At 39.4% G+C, this 26,333-nt stretch overlaps 1 protein-coding gene across 2 annotated transcripts in view; it reads left to right on the top strand.

The window, feature by feature from the left end:
- LOC114204296 (uncharacterized) overlaps positions 1-26,333 on the top strand; it is a 58,087-nt gene that overhangs the window by 14,319 nt on the left and 17,435 nt on the right. For both annotated transcript variants that reach the window (XM_088027796.1, XM_088027797.1), the window contains one exon: positions 11,083-11,178. In XM_088027796.1, the coding sequence (XP_087883922.1) occupies positions 11,145-11,178 (34 nt within the window). In that variant the 5' untranslated portion in view covers positions 11,083-11,144. The remainder of the gene's footprint in view (positions 1-11,082; positions 11,179-26,333) is intronic.

Below are 26,333 nucleotides of genomic sequence, written 5' to 3'. Positions count from 1 at the left end.
ACCACTCTTTGTCTTCAAAATAGGTTAGTTCAGTTGAACAGTTGTCTCATTTTAGGACGCGGTCATGCAGACGGATTCTTTTCTTTTTAGATTTTATTTATTTGAGAGAGAGAGAGAGAGAGAGAGTGAGAGTGTGTGTGTATGAACAGTGGGGAGGGGCAGAGCTAGAGGGAGAAGCAGGCTTCCCTCTGAGCAGGGAGCCCGATGTGGGACTCGATCCCAGGACCCTGGGATCATGACCCGAAGGCAGATGCTTAACAACTGAGCCACCCAGGCACCCCCAGTAAGGGGATTTTCACGTGTCAGGCTTGAAGCCTCCTCCAGTGGAGTGGGAACAGGCAAAGGCAGTCCGATAGATTGTTCTGGCTTGTTCTTCACATGTCTCTGGGGGTCTTTCCAAGTGTCCCATACAGCAACAGGCATGAAGATTGTGTAAACATGGGCCATTGTGGCAGTTTCTGTGAAGTTCACCTCAGTTGTTTGGTTTGCAGGGCTTCAGGAAAAAGAGTGGTTGTAGTTCTCAATGATTCCAAGTTCAGGAGAATGAGAGAAAATTAGAAACCTCAGTTTGGAAAGTCATAGCCAGGTTTTTGAGGAAGCCAGCAGAGTTCAGGATCCAGCCCTATTTTATAGGCAGACAAACAGGGATAATCAGAGCTACAGTCTGACATCCACAAGCATGTGTAATTAAAACAATAATGTTTCTCTCTAAAATCACCCTCATTTCCATCAAAGATACTGAAATGAGCACTAGTTCATTTGTAACAGAATTCCAGGTTTAACAAATTTGGTCTAATTTTTTACATAAGCACAGCAGCATCTCCCTCTCCCTCTGCCCCTACCCCCTGGTCCTTCTCTCCCTCTCTCCCTCTCTCCCTCTTTCTCTCTCGTGCGTTTCTCTCTCTCTCTCAAATAAATAAGTAAAATCTTTAGGGGGGAAAAAACTTTAAATGTAATTATTTATTTAACCAGGGTGGCAGTCAGTGGTTCCATATGTTACATAGTTGTTAGCAAAACATCTCCTATAATATTGAGAAGTTTTAACTTTCTTTTCTTTTTAAAGATTTTGTTTATTTTATTTATTTATTTGACAGAGACACAGCGAGAAAGGGAACACAAGCAGGGGGAGTGGGAGAGGGAGAAGCAGGCTTCCCGCCAAGCAGGGAGCCCGATGCGGGGCTCGATCCCAGGACCCTGGGACCATGACCTGAACCAAAGGCAGATGCTTAACGACTGAGCCACCCAGGCGCCCCAGAAGTTTTAACTTTAAGTAAACAAAGCCCCAATAAATAGAAAACATAGAAACCCTGGTTTTCTGGGCAGATAAAGAAGGGAAAAAAACTTTGTTTACAATTTCTTATCAAGAGATGACCAACAATCCAAGAAAACTATGTCTTTCTAACGGGGTGAAAAGCCGAATGTCCATCTTATACCCGTGTACTTTTAAAACTGTTTCATCCCAATCTTAGTCGGGCCATACCACGCATAAAATTTTTTTCCAAAGAAACACAAGCAGGGGGAGCTGCAGGCAGAGGGAGAAGCAGGCTCTCCACGGAGCAGGGAGCCCGATGTCGGACTCGATCCCAGGAGCCTGGGATCATGACTGGAGCCCAAGGCAGACGCTTAATGACTGAGCCACCCAGACGTCCTGTCTTTGGAGGAGTTTAATCCATTTACTGTCAAAGTAATTCCTAAAAGGGAAGAGCTACTATTGCCATTTTTAAATAGTTTTCTGTATATCTTGTAGCTATTTTATTCCATTTTTCTTCTTACTGTGTTCCCTTATGTTTCTTTGATTTTTGTAATGAAATGCTTTGATACCATTCTCATTTCATTTTTGTGTGTTTTATAGGTGTTTTCTTTGTGGCTACCATGGAGATTACTTAAAACCTCTTAAAAGTACAACAAACCATTTATTTTTATTTATTTATTTTTAAGATTTATTTATTTATTTGACAGGGAGACGCAGAGAGAGAGGGAACACAAGCAGGGGGAATGGGAGAGGGAGAAGCAGGCTTCCCACTGAGCAAGGAGCCTGATTCAGGGCTCGATCCCAGAACCCTGGGATCGTGACCTGAGCTGAAGGCAGATGCTTAATGACTGAGCCACCCAGACGCCCCTCTAACAAACCATTTAAAACTGATATTGTCAATTGCATCCAAAGTTCTACTACTTGGGATCACCACCCCTGTATACACTTTATGTTACTGATATCCCAAAATTTATCTTTTATGTTGTATACTCTATAACCTAAATTTATGATTTTTATGCTTTTATTTTTAAAGAAATTCTGTAACAAATAAAATTGATTTGTGCTACCTCATTATTGTACTTCACGTTCTGTATTTGTGTAAATATTTACATTTACCTGAGAGCTTTATATTTTTATGTGGTTTTAGTTAGTGTTTAGAATTCTTTTACTTCAAGTAGAAGAATTCCCTTTAGCGTTTCTTGGAGGGCAGATCTAGTGGTAAACTTCCAGGGTTTTTACCTGGGAAAGCCTTCTTTTGTCCATATTCGGACAGTTTTGCCAGATAGAGTATCTTGGTGTGTGTGTGTGTGTGTGTGTGTGAATATGTGTGTGTGTGTGTGTGTATATATATATATATATATATATATATATATATATATATTTTATTTCAGTGCTTTAACATATTATCCGATGCACCTCTTGGGATTTGCTGAGAATCCCACTAATAATTTCACAGGAGCTCCTCTTGTACAAGATGAGTTGCTTTTGTCATGCTGTTCCAAAAATCTCTTTTCACGTGTAATTTTTGATAGGTTAATTATGATGTGTCGCTGTGTTCATGTCTTGACATTTATCCTGCATAGAATTCACTGAGTTACTTGAATTTGTCTCTTTCTTTCCATAATTGTGGGAGATATAAACCCTTAGTTCTTCATGTCAATTTTCTGCCCCATTTCACTCTCTTTTTGAGGGGACCTCCTTAATATGTAAAATGCTCCAATGTCAGTGCCCCATGAGTCCCTTAGGCTCTGCCCTTTTCTGTATTTTCTTTGTTCCTATCAATGGACAATTTAAAACAAGGGGCCTTTAATATGTCAGATTCTTTCTTCAGCTTGGTGAAATCTGTTTCTGACCCCGTAGTGTATTTTTAAATTCAGTTATTGAACTCTTAGCTCCCAGTTTGTTTAGTTGTTTTTTATACTTTCTGTTTGGATTTTTATTTTGGTCATTTTCTGTTTCCAGATATCATTTATCTACCTATTTGTTTTCTCTTTCTCCATGAGCACCTTAGTGATCATTATTTTGAAATCTTCGTCAGGTAATGAATATTCCTTATTAATTTAGAGCCAGTCTTGAGTTTTATTTTGGTCCTTTGATTAGAACACATTTTTCTGTTTCTTTTTATGCCTGTGATCTTTTGCTGAGATTTGGGGATTAAAAACAGCCTCTGGCCCCAGGCTTTATAGACTTGCTTTGTACTGGAGAATAAAAATAACACTCAACTGTGCATTAGCCTGCATAGTCCTGCATAATCCTGGGGCCTGTCAAACATATTCTGGGGATGTGTAATGTCTGCGTTTTTTAAATATCCCAGTTAAAAAATGCTCTGTTGTTTCTTCTTTGGAACCCATGGTATGTTATTTTCCCTGATGTTTGTCTGCAGCTATGAGTCTCTCCAGTGCTTGAATAAGCAGTCAGCTTTTTTTTCTGAGCAGTCACCACAATGGATCCATCTTACCTCAGTGGAATCCTATAGTATCTGTCTTTTTGTGTCATTTATTTCACTAAAAATAATGTTTTCAAGTTTTACCCAAGTTGTATCATGTCACAAATCTGTTTCTTTTTCAAAGTTGGAAAATATCCCATGGTATGTGTATGCTACATTTTCTTCATCCATCCACCTAACCATTAGCATTTGGGTGGATTCTACCTATTACTTGCTTTTGTGGGTCAAGCTGCAGTGGATTTGGATGTGCAAATACCAATTCCAGATCTTCCTCTGAATTCTTTTGGATATAAACCCAAAAGTGGGATGGGTAGATCACAGAATAATTTTGTTTTTAATTTTTTGAAGAATCTCCATGCTGTTTTTCACACTGGTTCCACCATTTTACCTTCCCTGCAACGGTGCATATGAGTTTTAACTTCTCCACATCAGTTACCAAGCCATGTTAATTTTGGTTTGTTTCATAGTGGTCATCCTGTTGGGTGTGAAGTGATACCTTGTTGTTTCTCATTTGTATTTCACTAATCATTTATCAGATTTGGAGCATCTTTTATATGCATTTTGGCCATGTGTGTACCTTTTGGGGATTAATGTCTATTCAGTGCTTTACCCGTTTAGCATTCAGGTTGTTTCTGATGTTGTGTTGTATCATTACTTTATAAATTCTGGATATTAACCTTTTTACACACAGGTGCTTTGCAAAAATTTGTTCCCATCTGTAGTTTCTGTTTTCACTCCATTCTTTACTATGTACAAGTTTTTGTTTGTTACAATCTCACTGGTTTATTTTTAATTTCGTTGCTTCCAACATGGGTGTCATATCTAAAAAAAATCATTGTCATATCAAAAGTCACGTAGCTTTTTCTCGTTTTTTTTCTAGGAGCTTTATATTTACATGTTTATGTTTAATTCAGTGTTCGACCCATTTTGAGTTAATACTTGTGTGTGGTCTTGAGTAGGAGTCCATCATCATTCTTATCATGGAGGTATCTGATTTTCTCAATACCACTGTTTTAAGGTGCTGTTTTTTATCTATTTTGTGGTATAGGCAGGAGGTCTTGTTGAAGTTCCTTTGAAATGAGAGTTTATATCTGAGCTCTTTTTTCTGTTCCACTGTTCCTTATCTGTCATGCCTCTTAATATTATTTTGCTTACTCTGGCTTTGTAAGATGCTTAATGTCAGGAAGTGTGATGTCTCCAGGGTACTGATCATTTTCAAGATTATTCTGGATATGTGGGATGCCTGGGTGGCTTAGTCGGTCGTTTTCCTTCGGCTCAGGTCATGATCCCAGGGTCCTGGGATCGAGCCCCACGTCAGGCTCCTCCCTCCGCCGTCTGCTCCCCCTGCTTGTGCTCTCACTCACTCTCTCTGTCTCTCACAAATAAATAAATAAAATCTTTTCAAAAAAAGATTATTCTGGATATGTGATATTCTGTGACATTCTGTATGAATGTTATAAGATGGGTTTTGATACTTTCAGCAAAAATGTCATTGGGATTTTGAGAGAGATTGCATTCAATCTGTCCATCACATTGGGTATTATTGACACCTTAATAATATTATGTATGTTAATCTAATACCATTAGATTTTAATCCAACACCATAGATGTTTTCCTACTTATTTTGTCTTTAGTTAGTTACCTCTGCAATATTTTATAATTTTCATCACATGAGATTTTATCTCTGTCATGTTAAATCTTAAGCGTTTCATTCTTTGTGATGCTAACATAAATGTAATTATATTCTTTATTTTTGTGTTCTTTTCTTAGTAGAAACTCACCTAATTTTTACATGTTGACCTTGTATTTTGTTTTTTGTTTTTTGTTTTTTTTTTTAAGATTTTATTTATTCATTTGAGACACAGAGATAGAGAGAGAGAGAAAGCATGAGCAGGGAGAGAGGCAGAGGGCGAAGCAGGTTCCTCGCTGAGCCAGGAGCCCGATGTGGGGCTCGATCCCAGGACCCTGGGATCATGACCTGAGCCGAAGGCAGATGCTTAACCATCTGAGCCACCCAGGTGCCCTGTGACCTTGTATTTTGAAACTTTGTAAAATTTGAGTTTTAAATGGTTTTTATTTTATTTATTTATTTAAAAAATATTTATTTGAGAGAGAGAGAGAGCATGAGCAGGAGGAGGGGTAGGGAGAGAGAGAGAGAGAGGAGCAGACTTCCCACTGAGCAGGGAGCCTGACATGGGGCTTGATCCTAGGAGCCTGGGATCATGACCTGAGCTGAAAGCAGCCACTTAACCAACTGAGCCACCCGGGCAACCCTAAAAAGGTGTTTTTTTTTTTTTTTTTTAAAGATTTATTTATTTATTTGAGAGAGCGAGAATGAGAGAGAGAGAGTACATAAGAGGGGGGAGGGTTAGAGGGAGAAGCAGGCTCCTCGCCGAGCAGGGAGCCCGATGCGGGACTCGATCCCGGGACTCCAGGATCATGACCTGAGTCGAGGGCAGTCGCTTAACCAACTGAGCCACCCAGGCGCCCTAAAAAGGTTTTTAAAATGTGGATTCTTTTGGCTTTTCTATATATAAGAGTATATCGTCTGTGAACAGATACAATTTTACTTTTTCTTTTCCAATTTGGATGCCTTTTATTTATTTTTGTCATCTAATTGTTCTAAGTAAAACATCAAGTAGTATGTTGAATGGAAGTGTTGAATTTACTTCATTCTTTTCTACCTGATCATGGAAGAAAAGCTTTCAGTCTTTAACTAGAGTATGGTGTTACCTTTAGGATTTTCATATATGGCCTTTACTACATTGAGGTGGTTACCTTCTCTTTCTATTTTGTTGAATGTCTTTATCACGAAACAGTGTTGAATATGGTCAAATTCTTTTTCCACATCAGTTCAAGTGATGTTATTTTTTTTTTAAAGATTTTATTTATTTATTTGAGAGAGAGAGAATGAGAGAGACAGAGCACATGAGAGGGGGGAGGGTCAGAGGGCAAAGCAAACTCCCTGCTGAGCAGGGAGCCGGATGCAGGACTCGATCCAGGGACTCCAGGATCATGACCTGAGCTGACGGCAGTCGCTTAACCAACTGAGCCACCCAGGCGCCCAAGTGATGTTATTTTTGACCTTTATTCTGTTATCGGGACATCTTACATATTTTCATTATGTTGAAACTCTAGAATTTGAGGAAGTATTCCCACTTGTTCATGCTTTAGAATGTTAAAATGTGCTTTTGCCATCAGCTCCCTGTATTTTATTTTATATTTTATTAAAGATCTTATGTATGTATGTACGTATGTATTTATAGAACAAGCAGTGGGAAGGGCAGAAGGAGAGGGAGAGAGAGAATCCCAAGCAGGCTCCCTGCTGAGTGCTAAGTCCAAAGGGGCTGGATCTCAGGACCCTGAGATAATGACTTGAGTGGAAACCAAGAGTCCGATGCTTAACTGACTGAGCCACCCAGGCACCTCTCAGTTTGCTGTATCTTATTGTGGACTTTTGCATGAATATTCATCTTGGGTAGTAGTCTGTATTCTTTACCTGTAGGGTCTTTGGCTTTGATACCTGGATAAGGCTGGGGATAGAAAGGGATCTGATAATTTCTCTTCTCTTCACATGTTGGTAGTGTTTGAAGTTTGATGTAAGTTTTCGTTGAATGTTTCCTTGAATTAGCCAAAAATTCATCTGGGTTATGCAATTTCTTTCAGAGTTTTTGGTTACTTTTTTCAGTCTATTTAGTAGTTGTAGGTCTGTTGTGAGGTGTTTTCTCGTTTTGTTTTGTTTTTTTTGGTCATGATAGAGTACAGATTGTATCTTTTTTTTTTTTTAGATTTATTTATTTGAGAGAGAGACAGAGCACAAGCAGGGGGAGAGGCAGAAGGAGAGGGAGAAACAGACTCCCCACTGAGCCTGGAGCCTGACGCAGGGCTCTATCCCAGGACCTGGAGATCACAACCTGAGCCAAAGGCAGTTGCTTAACCATCTGAGTCACCCAGGCGCCCTAACAGATTGTATCTTTTATGACATTTATACACATGGTTTTTGGTATCCATTTGTTGGCATATAATTTTTCTTTATCGCCTCTTATTATTATTTCTATGGCATCAGTTTTTTATTTTATTTTTTTTTTAGATTTTATTTATTTATTTGCCAGAGAGAGAGCAGAAGCGGGGGAGTGGCAGGCGGGGGAGAAGCAGACTCCCTGCTGAGCAGGGAGCCCGATGCGGGGCTCCATCCCAGGACCCTGAGATCATGACCTGAGCTAAAGGCAGACGCTTAACCGACTGAGCCACCCAGGCGTCCTGGCATCAGTTCTAATGTGGTTTTAGTTGAGTCTTCTGTTATTTTTACTTGATTTAGTAAAGGGTGTGTCATTTGTCTGGATCTTTTCAGAAAACCAACTCTTTGTTTTGTTGATTGCTTTTTATTTTTTCCATATCCTATTTCTTAAAATATTTTATTTATTTACATATTTATTTATTTAGAGACCGAAAACAGGGGGAGGGACAGAGAGACAGGGAGAGAGAGAACCCCAAGCAGACTTCCACACTGAGCACAGAGCCTTTTGTGGGGCTCCATCCCACGACCCTGAAATCGTGACAGGAGCCGGAATCAAGAGTTGGACGCTCAACTGACTGAGCTACTGAGGTGCCCCTTGCTATATCTTATTTTTATTGATTTATGTTGCATGTTAAAATTTCCACCCCTCTGCTAATTCTTGGGCTAAACATACTTCTTTTTCCTATTGTTTTGTGTGTAATAAAGTGACTTGTGCTACAGTATGACAATGTTAGAAAATTCTCTGTATGATATCTTAGCATTTTCTGTAGGGCTAGTCTAATGGTGCTGAAATTGTAACAAGTAGTTCTCTGGGAAATTTTTTACTTGTCCTTCATTTTGACGGAGTATTCTTGGTAATTTTTCTTCATTCATGACTGTTAGATTGTATACTGTTTTCTTTATATGAGGCTGTTGCTGAGAAATCTACTGATAATGCTGTAGAAGCTCTGTTATACACCCTGAGTTGCTTAATCTTTTTGTTTGTGATTCTTGATAGTTTGATTATATTGTGTATCTGTGTGGATATCTTTGAATTTATTTTATTTGGAATTCATTGTGCTGCTTGATATTTTAGGCCTGTTTCTTTCCTCAAATGAGGGACATTTAAGCCATTAATTCTTCATATAAGCTCTCTGCCCCCTTTTATTTCTCTTTACCTCATTGGGTCCCCTTGATGTGTATATTGGTCTCCTTGATGGTGTCCAGTGAGTCCCTCAGGCATTTGTCCCATGTCTTCATTTTTATTTTGTGCTCCCTGTAACTTCATAATTTTAATGAATTATCTTAAAGTTTTTTCTTTCTTTATTTTGCTTGATCAAGTCATTAATCTCTCTGGTGACGTTTCAGATGCAGTTATTGTACTGTTGTACTACTGTCAGCTCTCATTTTTTGTTCCTTGATTATACTTTCTCATTGACATTTTGATTTTGTTCTAACATAGTTTGAATATTTTGTTTAACTCTTTTAGCTATTTAATCATCATTTAGATGGTTATCAGGTAATATAGATGTCCATAACCTGCAGCCAGTTTCTGCGGATGTATTTTGTTTCTTTCAGCATGCCTTGTTTTTCCTCTTTGTATGATTTTTGATCTTTTGAGATTTGGGAATTTAAACAACCTAGGTCTCCTAGTCTTTATGGACTTGCTTTTTTCAGGAGAACACCAATAACAGTCATAGGATGCAGAAAATTTGCAACTTGTCAAACCCATTTGGTCAGGTATATTCTCTGTGCATGTAACTTCCAGTAACAAAAAATTTGTTTCTTTTTTTTTTTTTAAAGATTTATTTATTTATTTATTGAGAGAGAGAGAGAATGGTAGAGAGAGAGCATGAGAGGGAAGAAGGTCAGAGGGAGAAGCAGACTCCCTGCTGAGCAGGGAGCCCGATGCGGGACTCGATCCTGGGACTCCAGGATCGTGACCTGAGCCGAAGGCAGTCGCTTAACCAACTGAGCCACCCAGGCGCCCAATTTCTCTGTTTCTTAAGAGCCCATGATATATTGCTCTCCCTAATGTCCGTCTTTAGATATACAGTCTCTCTGCTATCACAGTGTTCACTCGTGACAACAAATGGTGCGTTGATGGTATATGCCATTCTGTGTTGTACTCTGTGCCATGTGAAATAAAATAAGTTTATCTACCCATATGAAAAGTCATAGCTTTGGACACAGAGACACTTCAATATGTTAACTATATGATTCATGTTTTCTTTTCTCGAAAATACAAATAAGTAAACAAAAGAATGTGTCTGTGACATGAGTGTGAAATACAATGAAATCTTAAAAGTTGGAGGCCTCATTGACTTAGAACCCACACTCCCACAAGTCAGAATCTTCAGTGCACAAACGAGAGAGCTTTCATTTTCCATTGGAAACTACAAGCAAAGAGAAACTCAGAAGAAAGGAGTTTCTAGTTTGAATGTGATGGATTCTACACACATTTTTCAGTAAATCCATCCAATCATTATGATTGATTAAGAGATAAATTAAGGAGGAATCTGGCGGAGAGCACCAAGCCAAGTAAAAGAAGTTAACATCAGCTGTAATAATAAGCAAATTAGTATCAGTGCCTGAGGCACACTGAAGGACACATTATAACTTCTGTGTTCTTGTTGCTGCCCTAGGGTAAATCAGAATATGAAGCTAATTAAGAGGGCCACCTGAGTGGCTTAGTAGCTTAAGTGTCTGACTCATGATTTTGGCTCACTTCATGATCTCATGGGTCATGGGCTTGAGCCCTGCGTTGGCCTCTGTGCTCACCAGTGCTGACATTCAGCGATGTGGCCATAGAGTTCTCTCAGGAGGAGTGGGGATGCCTGAACCACAGTCAGTGGCAATTGTACAGGGATGTGATGTTAGAGAACTACGGACACCTCCTCTTCCTGGGTGAGGATGACTTTTTCCATATTTCCAAACCACACACGGATTTGTTCCTTCCTTTGAAAACCATCTCTTCAAAGATTCTTTGCACGACTGGAATTCAGATCCAGGCAATAGGGGAAATAAGTAGGGGTTTGTAGAGAAAAATTTTCACGGTATTTCCTTTTCAGCTTTAGCTTCGCCCTTCGTTAGGGTAATATCATCAATTCTGTAGATTTGTGGTAATTCTACATATTCAGTGACATAAAATGGTACTGCCTACATCCTAAACTCCAATTATTACTCTTTATTATTGTATCAGTAGTGCTTGGAAGTGGAGGTCATGATGTGAATATTCGAAACCCCTACTTGTGTTCTAAAGGGGCCGTTGGTTAACAGCATTTGGGAAATAATTTTCTAGAATTCTCCAATGTCCTCTCTTCTCTGCTGAGCACAGTTTTGGATTGAAAGTTAGAATCTCCAGCAATACTTTTTTCTGTTAAACAGATCTCGTTGTGTGGAAGCCAAACCTGGTCCTCTTTTTGGAGCAAGAGAAGGAGCTCTGGGATATGAAGAGAAAGAAGAGAGTAGCCTTCCATCCAGGTAGGTGAGACTGAATGAAGCAGCTGACAGAGGTGAGGTCCAAATGTGAAGCAGGAAGATTGACCTTAAAGTGTGTTTTAAGTAGCTCTCCTTGAATGCAAATTAGTGTGAGAAGCCTAGTTTTATTTCTCTCCCTCTCACGGTGGGACGTCTGCTATCCAACCTTATCAGGCTCTTACATTCTCTCGAGATTCTCCTTCAGCTCCAGTGATGGTCCGTCACATCCACAGGGAGGGCCAGGGGACTCCCCTGGGAGTGGGGGGCCCTCCATAGTCTGAGAGCTTCTCTACAGCTGTGAGGGCCCTGGGAAAATCTCCCCGTTTCTGAGGAACTCTATGCTAAACCTTTTCTAAGTTCTGTTTTGCCTCGTATGAGAAGTGTGTCATGGTAGCAGTGGACATACTGGGGTTTGGTGCAGAAGTCATGGGAACACTGTTGATCGATATCTGGTGTTTTCTGGTTTATGCTTTCCAATGTTATGGAGGCTTTAATTTTAATTGAACAAAATTGAGACTCAGTAATCTCATCAGATAAAGCACCCCCCTAAAATGAGAAAATCTAATCCCTTATTTCTCTTCAAAGGTTCATTTTTCTTTGTATTGACTAATATTAGAAAGTTCTACTCTGTGTTGCATTCCTCAGTGGTGAAATCATGTATCTTTTTGTGTCCTAGAATTCCTACATAAATTATAAATTAATGCCATAAGGGAGCTAGAACATTTAGAACTTAGAACTTGCAGCCTATAATAAAGTCTCAATTGTTATTTTATTTATTAATAATTGCATCATTTTAGAATTTTGTATGATATGAAGTTGTGATTTTTGTCATGTGTTTTCACTTATTATATGTCAGATTCATCTCTAATTTTTTTATATAAATAGTGGTAATATGACATGGGCATATGCTGCTAAGAAGTGAGGTGGAAAATCCCCATATTTAAAAAAAAAGTTTTGTTTATAAATTTAATTTTACTTTAGGAAAAATTAACTGTTAGGTTTTTCTTCCTCAGAATGTATCCGAATTTAATTCCCAGTATTTATTTTTTACAAAGTGATTGCTGGCATATTTTACAATTTTGATACTCTTATTTCAAAATGAAGGGTATTTCTTTGGGTGCTTGGTTCTTTTTTAAAATTTATTTATTTATGAGAGACAGAGAACGAGCCAGCACTAGTGCGGGGAGGGGTAAAGGAAGAGAATCCTAAACAGACCACCTGAGGGGCTCAATCCCACAACCCTGAGATTGTGACCTGAGGTGAAATCAAGAGTTGGATGTTAACCTACTGAGTCACCCAGCACCCCAGGCTGCTTGTTTCTAAAGAGTGGATTATAGCCTTGCATTTTGTGTAAGAGGAGGGACATGTTAATAACATAATACATTTTTTAATGTCTTTTAAGTGTTCATTCATTAGAGCTATTCATGGTTGATTTTAATGAATATTCTTTACAATTTTACTGTCAATTTAGGCATGTCAGTAATTCAAAATACTTGTTTTTCATGGGTACATAGTCACAGTTTAAAATTACGCTTATATAGAAGGTTTCCTTTAAAAAATTCATATATTTTTATGTAGACTTCTTTGGGTTAAATTTTGTCTTATTCTGCTTTTGCAATTCCGTAATAATGTGCTTACTTTTGTATGGGACCCTCCACAACATTATTTAGTTGTGATATTGTTGTTGCCTGTGTATTTTATTATAGGATGACAATTTTCAACTCAGTAGATTTCAAGACAATGTGAGTTTATCTCACATATGAATCAGCTTTATGCTCTTTATCAATAAAATTATGTATGTATTTGTCTGTATAAATACCACCCATGCATACTTTGATTATGACTCATCTTGTGACTTTTTTTTTTATTGGTTAGTGTTCAGTGAGTGTTGTATCATGTTTAGGTGAGTTGTTATAATATTAGAATAAATTTCATCAGCTATTGGTGAATTTATATTCCCTTTGCATGTGAGAAACACTTCTTGTGAATTCAGTGTAATTTTTAAACATTTTTATACCTCTGAATCAAATTTTGGTATTACATTATATCCTTAATTGTGGTGTTATACCCATGACATGCTTTGATATCATTCTCATTAACTTCTGTGTCTTCTCTGTACTTTTGATAAGTTACATTAGAAATTACTTAAAACATTTTAAAGGTATAACAGACCATTTTAAAGTGCTCTTGTCAATTGCCTACAAAACTCTTCTACTTATCATCTCCACCCCTGCACCCACTTTGTTACCAATATCACAAATTCTTTTATGTTGTGTACTTTGTTACCTAGGTTTATGATTTTATGCTTTTATATAAAAAGATTCTGTAGCAGAAATAAAAGTGACGTGCTACTTAATTACAATAGTACAGGTTTCTATAATTGTGTAAATGTTGACATTTAGCTGAGAGCTTTATGTTGTCATGTGGTTTCAGTTACTGTTCACAATCCTTTTATTTCACCTAGAAAGACTTCCTTTAACGTTTCTTGTAGGACAGGTCTACTGGTAAACGTAGAGGGCTTTTTACTTGGGAAAGTCTTCATTTCTACATTCATGGAAAACCGCTTTGCCAGGTAAAGTATTCTTGGTGGCTGTTTTTTGATCTGTCAGTCTGTGAATATATTTTCCCATACAGTTCTTCCGATCAGGTCTGCTGAGAATCCCACTACTAATCTTATAAAGCTCTCTTGTACAAGATGGTTGGTTTTGTCATGCTGTTTCAGAATTTTCTTTTCACCTGTGATTTGTGATAAGTTAATTATGATGTGTCACTGTGTTCATGTCTTGAGATTTATCCTGTTTTGAATCCACTGAGCTTGTCGAGTTAGTCTCTTTCCGCATACATGGGATGTACAGGCCTTTAGTTCTTGACGTCAGGTCTCTGCCCCCTTAGCTCTCCTCTCCGTATGGGGTCCCCTCAGTGCACGTATCGGTCCACTTGTTGGTCTCCCGTGAGTCCCTTAGACTCTCCTTTTCCACATTTTTCTTTGATCTTTTCAGTAGAGAATTTAAAATAAGGTGTCTTTAAGATGTCTGATTCTTTCTTCTGATTAATCAAGTCTATGGCTGACCCCTTGGTGGATTTTTAAATCCGCTGACTGTTGTCTTCAGCTCCCAATTTCTGGTTCATTGTTGTTATACTTTCTGTCTGTCTGGATTTCCATTTTGGTCATGCGTAGTTTCCCTGATACCATTTAGTTAACTCTCTGTTTTCTTCCTCCATGAACATCTTTATGATGGTTATATGAATTCTTTGTTAGGCAGCTAATAATAGTTCTATATTAATTTAAGGCCAGCTTTGGAGATTTACTTCATTCCTCTGTTTGGAACACATTTTTCTGTTTCTTTGTATGCTTTATTATATATATATATATATATATTTAAATATTTTTTATTTATTTGACAGAGACACAGTGAGAGAGGGAACACAAGCAGGGGGAGTGGGAGAGGGAGAAGCAGGCTTCCCGCTGAGCAGGGAGCCCAATGCGGGGCTCGATCCCAGGACCCTGAGATCATGATCTGAGCTGAAGGCAGACACTTAACGACTGAGCCACCCAGGCGCCCTATGCTTTATTATATTTTGTTGACATACGTGGATTTTAGAAAAGCAGCCCCTGAGCCCAAGATTATGGACTTGCTTTGCAGAGAGGAACACAAATAATAGTAATTCTGGGACCTCTCACACATGTTCTGTGATTTATTTATTCAGAATTTATCATTTCTGAATTTTGGAATTTCCCAGGTTTAAAACTGTAGTTACTACTTTATGTCCGTGAAAGCTTCCTCTCTTTGTTTGTCTTCAGCTCTGTGTTCTCTCCATGGGTTGAACAAATGCTCACCTTTGGTCTGAGCAGCCACCACACTGCATCAAGAAGGTGCTGTCATTTCCTCTGCCTCCCATGTCATGCATGACAGAAACAAGTCCCTCAGGCAGCAGCCAAGAAGCCAGATCATTGAACATATAGGTCACTCATTTGTTTCTTTCCTGAGGAGAGGTACGAGTTTTCTCAGTGTTGCCATGGAGTATCTGGGAGGGTGAGTGGCTATTGTGGGCAAGTGTCACAAGCTTTCCTTGTCTCTTTGATGAGGCTCTTCTTCCTTTGTACTTGCCTGGGGATGCTATGTTCTCCTAACTGGCTTCTGGAGCACTCTAAAAGGTAAGTTGTTCCATTTTTGTCTCCATGGAGGAGCACAGTCCTGGTGGTTGCTATTTCTCCCTTCTGCTGAAGTGCTATGATGAGTATTAATTCCACATACGAGCATTTTAACATATAGGCATGTCAGTGTACTAAGTGTGATAACTTATTTTATATCTTTAAGTCGTGTCTTTCCATAACATCCAAGGCCTGTTGGCAAAGACAGGGAAAGGAGATTCAGTTTGTAGAGTGGTATGGGAAGATGTGGAAGCTGTGGAAATAAGTATTTATACTTATGAATGACTGGGAATGTGAAGGACATTATGATGGATATAACCAAATTGTGACAGTTACTATAATGAAATCCTTAGTGCCACAAAAGTTCAGGGATATAAAACATTCGGGAAAACCTCACCTTAAGTCAGTTATATATATATATTTTAAAGATTTTTATTTATTTATTTGAGAGAGAGAGAATGAGAGATAGAGAGCACGAGAGGGAAGAGGGTCAGAGGGAGAAGCAGACTCCCCGCTGAGCAGGGAGCCCGATGCGGAACTCGATCCCGGGACTCCAGGACCATGACCTGAGCCGAAGGCAGTCGCTTAACCAACTGAGCCACCCAGGCGCCCAAGTCAGTTATATTTGCAGAACAATGTCTTCGAACCCAGGGATGATAATCCATTTTTTAAACATACATATGTTTTTGAACGGTATTTGGAAATTCTGGAAAGTCACCTAGCCCAAGCTAAAAGTAATCATTCAAACGATTTCAAATACAAGATTGGCTTAATTGTTAACTGACAAGTTTCAGAATGTTAGACATTTAAAAGTGGAGATAAAATGTCTAAATGTGATTGATTTGAGAAGTGCTTTCCAGAGGGTTTGTTACACTTCCACCAACACATAATCCCTCCTTGTTGCAAAGTTTCCAGTTTAGATATACACCCGAGGGTCTTTATCCAGACATCACTTTGCAATACTTATCTCACACAATTCTTAATTTGGAGAAGGTTTCAAGGTGTTGTGACCTTAGGAAGATTTTATTTTATTTTTTTATTTTTAAAGATTTTATTTATTTATTTGACAGAGAGAGACAGCGAGAGAGGGAACACAAGCAGGGGCAGTGGGAGAGGGAGAAGCAGGGAGCCCGATGCGGGGCTCCATCCCAGGACCCTGGGATCATGACCTGAGCCGAAGGCAGAGCCTAAGGTAGATGCTTAACTGACTGAGCCACCCAGGCACCTTTTGAGTCCCCAAAACTCAAAACCATACCTACTTTTCCATAGAAATACCCTATTGTTTGGAGCCTGGATGGATCGGTCGGTTAAGCGTCTGCCTTCGGTTCAGGTCGCGATCCCAGGGTCCTGGGATCGAGTCCCGCATCGGGCTCCCTGCTCAGTGGGGAGTCTGCTTCTCCCTGTCCCTCTGCCCCTCCTCCTGCTCTTGCTCTCTCTCTCAAATAAGTAAATAGAATCTTTTTTTTAAAGAAATAGCCTAGGGGCCCCTGGGTGGCTCAGTCGTTAAGCGTCTGCCTTCGGCTCAGGTCATGATTCCAGGGTCCTGGGATCGAGCCCGGCATCAGGCTCCCTGCTCCGCGGGAAGCCTGCTTCTCCCTCTCCCACTCCCCCTGCTTGTGTTCCCTCTCTGTGTCTCTCTCTCTGTCAAATAAATAAAATCTTAAAAAAAAAAAAAAGCCTATTGTTGACCAGAAACCTTACCTAGAATATGAACAGTTAATCATCCCCTTCTTTTTATGTTGTCTGTATCCTATACAATATTTTTATAATAAAGTAAGGTTAATAAAAGAAAATATTAAGGACATCATAACAAAGAGAAAACATGTTTACAGTACTACACTATATTCATAAAAAAGAAAAAAAATCTATGTATAAATTGGCCCAAGCTGTTCAAACCCGTGTTATTCAGTGGTGAACTGTCTCTTAATATGCCCGAAAGGATCAAGGGGGGCTAGATATCTGGAGAAGGATTATTAGTTTCAGTGTGTCTCTTTTTTTCTTTTGACTATATTTGAGATATTTTGCATGGCAAATATTAATTTTACTCTGAAATCAACTCATGCTAAGCCTTTATTGCTTGTGTGCGTGCAAAATGATTTGATTCTTGCTGTCTTACCAACATGAGGGCACTCTGGTGGGGAATTCATTCATAACCTACTTTTCCATGCAACATTAAGGAGGCTATAGCATGAAATACATGAGGAAAGTCCACATGGAGATGTTGTGTGTGGTTGACATATAAGAGTGAAATAATTCCTGATGAAGTAGGGATTCAGGGCATTATTATTTGCATTAGAGTAAAACGCAAACATTCTAAATTTTAAGTAGTATTGTCATTTGCTGTTTAAGGAGAATACAGTGGTAGGTTATTTAAAGCTGGATGTATCTTCATCATTATAGTAGTTGATACTTGTAAATATTTGTTATTCGGTTGAAATAAAAGAAATATTCACAGATAACTGAGCAAAGTATAGCAAACTCTTCCCTAAAAGGGTGTAAAATTATTGTAAATCCTCATTTACTCAATAATTAGCCTCAGTTGAAAAGCATGGAAAGCACAACTCACAGATCATTATATCAGGTGAACGGGGGATGGTTCTTGAATGATGTAATGGGCATTTTGACCAAAGATCATATAGTGATTTTTCAGTGGTTTGTTTACAGTATGTTTGAATTTAATACATTTAATTAATAACAATGAATTTTAATGTGTTAACACTAATGTGTAATAAAAGAAATGTTACTCGACACAACCTTAGCCTACCCCAGCTTCATCAGGGTTGCAGGTAAACAGACAGTAACACGAAGTACACTTGACCCTTGAACAACATGGGTTTGAAGTATGGTCCACTGTGGTCAGATTTATTTATAATACATATCGTAAATATATTTTCTCTTCCTTCTGATTTTCGTAACATTTTCTTCTTCTGAGCTTCCTTTATTGTAGGAATACCGCATATAACACATATATAAAATACATATTAATTGACTGTTTTGAATAATTAAATTGACTGTTCTTGTCAACAGTAGGCTATTAAATTAAGTGTTAAGGAGTCAAAGTTATACACGGATTATCAACTTCATGGGTGATGAGTAAGCCGAACCCCTGCATTATTCAAGGGTCACTTGTACTTGTAAAAGCAGTGGGATGATGTCACTAATAATCTCTTTTTCCCAGTGACCTTAAACCTCAAATTATTTGTGATTAATTTTCCCTGCATTTATATGTTATAGCTTTTCTTCCTTTTTGTAACTGCTGGGACATTATGGTGCTTTTAATGAGGATAGTATGGAAGTATTATTGAGAGTGTAGCTAAACAAATGCGTGAGACTGCTGCCATTGTACGCGCTGTGAAAATGGACATGTCAGACTTGGTTCTTCATGAAAACGGTAGCCCAGAAGTCATGTTACATGCTGAATCTTCACTATTTGAATGTGAACATTGAACTTTGAAATAGAACCAAATAGCCTGTGTGCGTTTGAAAATTGGGAAGATTTCTCTGGTCCAGATTTTTCTTGGAATCCTTCTTCTTATGTTCACAGAGGGCAGGGATGTGTCCATTGGGGACTGTGGGCTCCTGAGTGTTTTCCAAGCCAATGCTGGCAAGTCCCTATCAGATGGGACCAGAGGTTATGCTCAAACATTTGGCAGGACTGAAGGCCGTTCTCTGTTTCTGGGCAGTACAATAGACTTCACTCTGAGACTGCCCTGGTTCACTGTTCAAGCTCCCTGGTCCTGCAGAGTCAAGGTTATACTCAACACTTGGACAGTGTTGCTGGCTTGGCTCTCTCCCCATAGGCCTATAAGATAGGCTCTGTGGTTGCCCAGGGTCTTTGTTCATGCTTGATGGTGGAGGGTGCAGGGACTAGAGGCTCTGCCGAGCAGTGGAAAGTGACTTCCAACTTGCAGGCCTTCCCAGATAGGGTCATAGAATGGCCTCTGTGCTCTAGCTCAACGTGTTGGCTGCAGACCCAACTCAGGCATAGCTGTTGACAAAGCTCCTTGACCAGCTGCATTGATCTCAGCCCCACAAGAGGGCAGAGTCGCTGGATCTCTGAATGGGTGTGACTGCAAGGGAGAACACAGTCTGGTCCGGGAGTCTTCCAAGATCCGAGCACTGGTAGCTGTAAGTCCTACCCACCTTCTCCATGTCTGTAGGATCCCCAGTGTCCAGCACCACAGGTTCCCCCAGGGATCCCATTGAGATGAGACCTAAGTGGCCATCCAGGAAGTAGATTGCCCTTTGGGGAATACTGGGTGCCCACCGTGGGCTCTCTTTTTCTTAGTGGAACAATTATAGTTCCTGCTGGTCCCTCATGGTGGGGCACTGTGCTGGTCCCGGGGAGGTGCGTTGTGATCAACCTGATCTTACCCTTCTAATGTTGTCCTTCTTGGTCTCTGTGGTCCAGGGGGTGTGTTTCAGCCTCACCCCTGAGCACTGAGAATTGCCCAGTGATGTCATATGTGAATAATTAATTGCTGGTTGAGCTTATTATGAAGAGTACTGAAGTTGGGGGGGGGCGCCTAGGTGGCTCAGTTGGTTAAGCATCTGCCTTCAGCTCAGGCCATGATCCTGAGGTCGTGGGGTCCAACCCTGAATCAGGCTCCCTGCTCAATGGGGAGTCTGCTTTTCCCTCTGCCCTTCCCCCCTCCATGCTCTAATTTGCTCTCTCTCTCTCTCTCTCTCTCGCTGAAGTAAATAAATAAAAGAAAAAAAAAAGGAAAGAAAAGTATTGAAGTGGGAACTAGGTATGTCACCATCTTTTTTTTTTTTTTTGATTGGGAGAGAGGGAATCTCAGTCAGCCCCCATGCCCAGCTTGGTGCAGGATGTGGGAGCCAGCTGTAAGGCTCTGTCTCACAACTCCGAGATCATGATCTGAGCTGAAATCTAGAGTCAAACACTTACCTACCTGATTGAGCCACCCACTGGACCTTATTCGCCATGTTGATGATACCAGCTATCTGTGATGATTGTTTTAATGTCTCATGAGTGAAAAATAAATGTTTCCCTATATGTACGTGTGTGTGTGTATTTTTACATATATGTGTGTAGATATGCACACATACACAGATTGTTATTCTTCACTTAGAATATTGAAATGGCGTATATTTAGGTATTGAAAACACTGTGAATAACAGTGACAAACTCCTTTAGTGTTAAAGATTATTCTAGATGATATATTGCCATGCTGGTTGTTTGATTGGTTATCACTACATGAGGTGTGTTTTTGTTTCTTTCTTTGTTTTTGTTTTGTTTTTTTTCCAATTCTTTCCTCCTCTTTTCGTTATAGCTCTAGGAAAATTCCAGTGGGATATATTCAAGCAAAGTTTGGCATTGCTAGGAACATTTGGTTTATTTATGTTTAATATTACAATGGAGATAATGGGGTTTGGACTTACCAAGTTTTTGTGTTTTTCCTTATACCCTAATCTATTTTTTATTATTTGTTTCTTATGTTTTCCTGAGTAGATTTTATTAAAATAACTCTACTTTTCATTCTATTTCTGTGAATTGTGTCCTCAGTACCATATTGTTTTAACTAGAAATTAAGGCATGCTTTAAAAAACAAAAACAAAAACAAAAAATGCTTTTTAAATCTAATCACAGGGGCGCCTGGGTGGCTTGGTCATTAAGCATCTGTCTTCAGCTCAGGTCATGATCCCAGGGTCCCGGGATCGAGCCCTGCATCGAGTTCCCTGCTCTATGGGAAGCCTGCTTCTCCCTCTCCCACTCCCCCTGCTTGTGTTCCCTCTCTCGCTGTGTCTCTCTAGGTCAAATAAATAAAATCTTTAAGAAAATAAAAATAAATCTCATCACAGTGTGAAATTACATCGTACTTTTATTTATTTATAAAGTAAAATAAATAGTGGGAACACAAGCAGGGGGAGTGGGAGAGGGAGAAGCAGGCTTCCCGCGGAGCAGGGAGCCCGATGCGGGGCTCGATCCTGGGACCCTGGGATCATGACCTGAGCCAAAGGCAGACGCTTAATGACTTAGCCACCCAGGCGCCCCTACATCATACTTTTAATTTCAACTTGTCAACACATACATTATGATATTTATCTAATTATCTACATCTCTCTTTTTTGATGATTTTTTTTTTAAAGTAAAGCACACGTGGAGATCATAAGTAACAGCTCAGTGTAATTTCACAAACTGATCACATTTCTATAAGCCAGTGAGATCAAGAAACAGAATATTATTTGTCCTCTAAAATTCTCCTTGAGCTCCTCAGTAACTTTCCCCAAAGTTCAGCACTCTTTTAACACGTAAGGCAAAAGATTGCTGTCCTCATTTTTCTACTTTATGTAAATGTAATCACAGAACAGGAACTCTTTCATTATTATTTTTTAAAGATTTTATTTATCTAAGAGAGTGAGAGAGGGGAGAGAGAGCCCAAGCAGGGGGAGTGGGAGAGGGAGAAGCAGGCCCCCCAGTGAGCAGGGAGCCCAATTCAGGACTCGATCGCAGGACCCCCGGTCATGACCTGAGCTGAAGGCAGATGCTTAACCACTGAGCCACCCAGGCACCCCAGGAACTCTTTTATATTGGGCATCTTTTCTTTCCAACTATTCTTTGTGAATTTATTTGTATTTATTGCGTATCACTCATTAGAACGGAAGGTTCCAATTCCATTGTGTGAATATCCGCTGAGTGCATCATTCTACTGTTACTGGACAAGTGGATGGCTGTCAGTGCAGGACTATCATGAGTAGTACTGGCATGTAAAATTTATAATTTGTCTTTTGTTGAAACATGCACACTTATCTCCTGGCTATATATGTGGGAGCGAATCGTTAGGGAATATGTTTAAATATGTTATGCTTTAATAAATACTCCCAAACACTTTGCAAAAATATTTGTACAAATTTTCACACCCACCAGCAGTGTATGGGATTTCTGGCTTACCACATGCTTTCCAAAACTTAGTAATTTATGTCATTTTCATGGTAGCCTTTTTTTTTTTCTTTTTAAGATTTTACTTTTGAGAGAGAGAGAATGAATGAGTGGGGAAAGGGGCAGAGGGAGAAGCAGACTCCCCGTTCAGCGGGAAGCCCCACACTGGACTTAATCTCAGGACCCCTGGGATCATAACCTGAGCCAAAGGCAGATGCTTAACCAACTGAGCCACCCAGGCGCCCCATCACAGTAGCCTTCTGGTTGGTTTGTGATGTTACCAAGTCTTGTTTTTATTTCCTTTTTTTTGTTTGACACTTCCTGTTAGTATGGAGTTGGGCATTAAACTTTGGATAATCTCTTTTTCAAAGTGTTTAATTGGTCATTGTGCCCATTTTTACTGTTTTTCTTCAATCTTTGTAGTTTTGTATATATGATGAGAGTAAGTCCTTTGTCTTCTCTCTATATCTGTATTTTGTTCTCTTGAGCTTGTGATGCAGAGAAGTTCTTAATTTTAATGTGATCCAATTTGTCAGTTCACCCTTCATGGTTAGTGATTTTTATCATTTTTGGAAATCTTCCCTTATACCAAGACCACAGAGATAGAATCCTTTTGTGCTTTTTTTTTTTTTGAAAAAGATTTTATTTATTTATTTGAGCAGAGTGAATGAGAGAGAGAGCACATGAGAAGGGGGAGGGTCAGAGGGAGAAGCAGACTCCCTGCTGAGGGACTGGCTGTGGGACTCGATCCTGAGACTCCAGGATCTTGACCTGAGCCCAAGGCAGTTGCTTAACCAACTGAGCCACCCAGGCTCCCCCTTTTGTGTTTCTCTAAAAACATCATTATCTTTATAGTTTTGATCAGAAAGCTATTAAAAATGAATGTGTTGGGGCGCCTGGGTGGCTCAGTTGGTTGGGCGCCTGCCTTCGGCCCAGGTCATGGTCCTGGAGTCCCGGGATCGAGTCCCGCATCGGGCTCCCTGCTCGGCGGGGAGTCTGCTTCTCCCTCTGACCCTCTTCCCTCTTGTGCTCTCTCTCTCTCTCTTTCATTCTCGCTCTCTCAAATAAATAAATAAAATCTTTAAAAAAAATGAATGTGTTGTGTGGTTTGTGTAGTGACTGAGGTTTTCTATTCATTTTCTTTTTTTCCCCATCAAAATTTGATAACAAATTGAAATATATTTTGAAAAGGTTGCATTGTGCTTTTAATTTGCTTACCAAAGTCATCTCTTCACATCAACAAACATCACCTCGATCTTGGAGCAGACTTCTGTGGTTTCTCTCCATCTTTTCCTGCCTCTAGTCATGTTTACAATCTCAGGACCACACACTCGATGTCAGTTTTGATGTCAAAAACCATCCATGGGCCTCTTTGCTCAGATGAATTATTCCTATATTCCCATAGCAAAATGGCTTCCAGGGGCTTGGCAAATGAGCAGTCATCTTGTTATACACTGTAGCAAAAACCTGGCAAACTGATAGCTTTATTACCATTATCTCTCTCTTTAGTTTACGAGGTTTAGGTTAAGTTCTACAGATTTTATTGCCAAACATGTGAGTACATACAACTCATGGGTCATTGCCTCTAAGGGAGTCCCACCAACCATGACAGCTTTGGGGTGAAAAGATTTCTGCTGTGGTTTTGGGTGGATACTTTTGTACGGTTACAACGTGGTCAGGGGTGTGTCCAATGTGGTGGTATAGTGTGGGTCTTGGGTGTCTTCCAGATCATTAATACTAGCCCTATGGATGCTTGTTGGAACGAGCTTAAAGTAAAAGCTTCCAAGTACAAGAGTTTTTAATTTCTGCTGTATGTCACTGCCAAATGAGCAGTAAAATATGGAGGTAAATGTATTTTGGATACTGTTTGGCATTTTAGAACCAAATCATACTATTTGCTGTATACAGTATTGTTATTATTCCTTAAAGTCATGTTGTGAGCTCATGATCCAGACTAGTGGTTCCATGATTTTCATCCAAACTGTGTCAAGTGCATTCATAGGATCAGTGTTCTTCACATAAGTTCAGGGCTATCCACACTATTTTTGTCCTTGTGACCACCTCTGTTTCATTTTACACAATCTTCTATATCTTTTAGGTTTATGTTGGTCTTTTTAATATTCTCTCTTGATGGTTGGAGAACATCTTTGCTGTAATCCTCTGCCCTAATTCCTCTGCTTTCCAGTTCTCATCCCTTTTATTGTAATAAGCCGTGATTCCACTGTATCCAGAACCTGCTTTGCCTGGGTAAGGAGTACAAAATACTCTCATCTTTTCAGATACATTTAAATTGCATGTTTTTTGCACAGTTTCATTCTTTCTTCTCCCGTCTCCCTTAGAAAGATCACTACAGAAATTTAAGGTAGACCCTCATGGTTATTGTGGTTTCTTAACCTGGTTGAATGCAAGGCCTACAGGCACGTTGCAGAGGGGAACGTGAAAGCTCATCCGATTCTCCTGTATAGCATCCTGCTGATCATAGCCTTGAAAAATGTTTTCTGGTGTAAATTGAGTACATTTTATCCCAGGTCCTATGTAAGATTAATGAGTGTTTCACAAGGTGGAATACACATGGGAAAATTAGGCAGGAGCCAAGTCGGGATCAAACTGAGTGGTGTCTGCTGGGACATGATTTTCTATTGGTTTCTATCTAATGGGTGTTATGGATAGAAGCATTGAACGTTCTTATTCTAATTGTTTTTTCATTGATGTTTGTGTAGAAAAAGGCTTTGGAATATAGTGATACTATCTTGCTCATGGGTAGAGGACAGATTTGTTTACTGCACAGGAAAATGGAGAGGTCTCCTTCAAATGGCAAAAGGCAGGCAGATATGCTAGTTGTTCCTTTAATATGTTGTGGTTTCCTATGCTCAGAGTCTCATAGATGGGACACAAAGCCACTGCATGTGCAGTATCTACATGTATGAATTGTGGTTAGGGGGCTGGTAAGTGAAATTAATGTGAGCAAGAAGAAGATTATGGTGATTGCTGTGTCATGAGCCAGAAGATCCTTGGACTTTGATCCAGGATCTCTTGTCTTCTGCCAGCACTGGAAAATTGTCACAGGCCAGTTTGTCACATTATAAAATATGTGTAATCTTGAAATTTTTATAGTTTTCAAGGTTATCCATGGACTTTATTCAAAACAAAATAGATGTTCATGGGTCTGTTTCTGGTTTTGTTTGTTCGTTTGTTTTGTTGTTTAGAATATACATATAAATGAAATCATGTGTTTTTCTTTGACTTATTTCACATAGCATAGTATCTTCTAGGTCTATCCACATTGTCATAAGTGGCAAGAAACAACCAAAAAAGCAGAAAGACCCATAAATACCTGCTGGTTGCCAGCATGAAATGGAGAGGGACAATGGGCAAAATGGGTAAAGGAGATGGGAAGTACAGGCTTCCAGTTACGGAATGAATAAGTCATGGTGATAAAAGACACAGCATAAAGAATATGTTTAATGGTACTATTATAGCGTTGTACGGTGACAGTAGCTCACTTGTGAGCGTAGTAGAACCTATAGAGTTGTCAGATCACTACATTGTACATCTGAACTAGCGTAACAATCTGTGTCAGTTATGCTTTGATAGAAAACAAAATAGCAAAGATATGCATTTAAATATATATAGGTTCAACTACATTCTTTAGAACTTCCACGTAAAGAAAGCTAACCTATTCCAAATGAAGCTGATCCTACGTATTCATAATAGGATATAGACTTAAGAAAGCAAATTTATCTGTAACACAATGGCGATAAGGCTAAATTGCTGGAGAAAGGAGAAGACATGGGAGAGAGGAGAGAGTTCTAGCAGGGTGGAGAAGTGAATAGAAGGACATGGAAGAACCTGGAGTCTTCACAGGCTGAGCAGCCTAGGAGATACATGGAAGAACATTCATTTATTTCTGTGAGAGCTTCTTAAATAGTTTTCCCTGCAGTGTGCTTTCTCATCTCTTACCATTAACGTGTATGGAATAATGGCCAAATATCTCATGAAGGCTTTTCTGTATAAAGAGAGTCTTTTGAAGATACTGGAAATTGCAACTGATTTTATTTCCTGAGCTCAGTTCAGGCAAAGTCAGTTTTTAGGAGGAAGCCTGAC

The sequence above is a fragment of the Eumetopias jubatus genome, unplaced genomic scaffold (assembly GCF_037043125.1).
Source record: "Eumetopias jubatus isolate StellerSeaLion01/CBP00866 unplaced genomic scaffold, mEumJub1_p1.0 scaffold_10, whole genome shotgun sequence".
Taxonomy (NCBI): Eukaryota; Metazoa; Chordata; class Mammalia; order Carnivora; family Otariidae; genus Eumetopias; species Eumetopias jubatus.
Note: the sequence above shows the minus strand (reverse complement) of the source record. Positions and strands in the feature narration are given on the sequence as shown.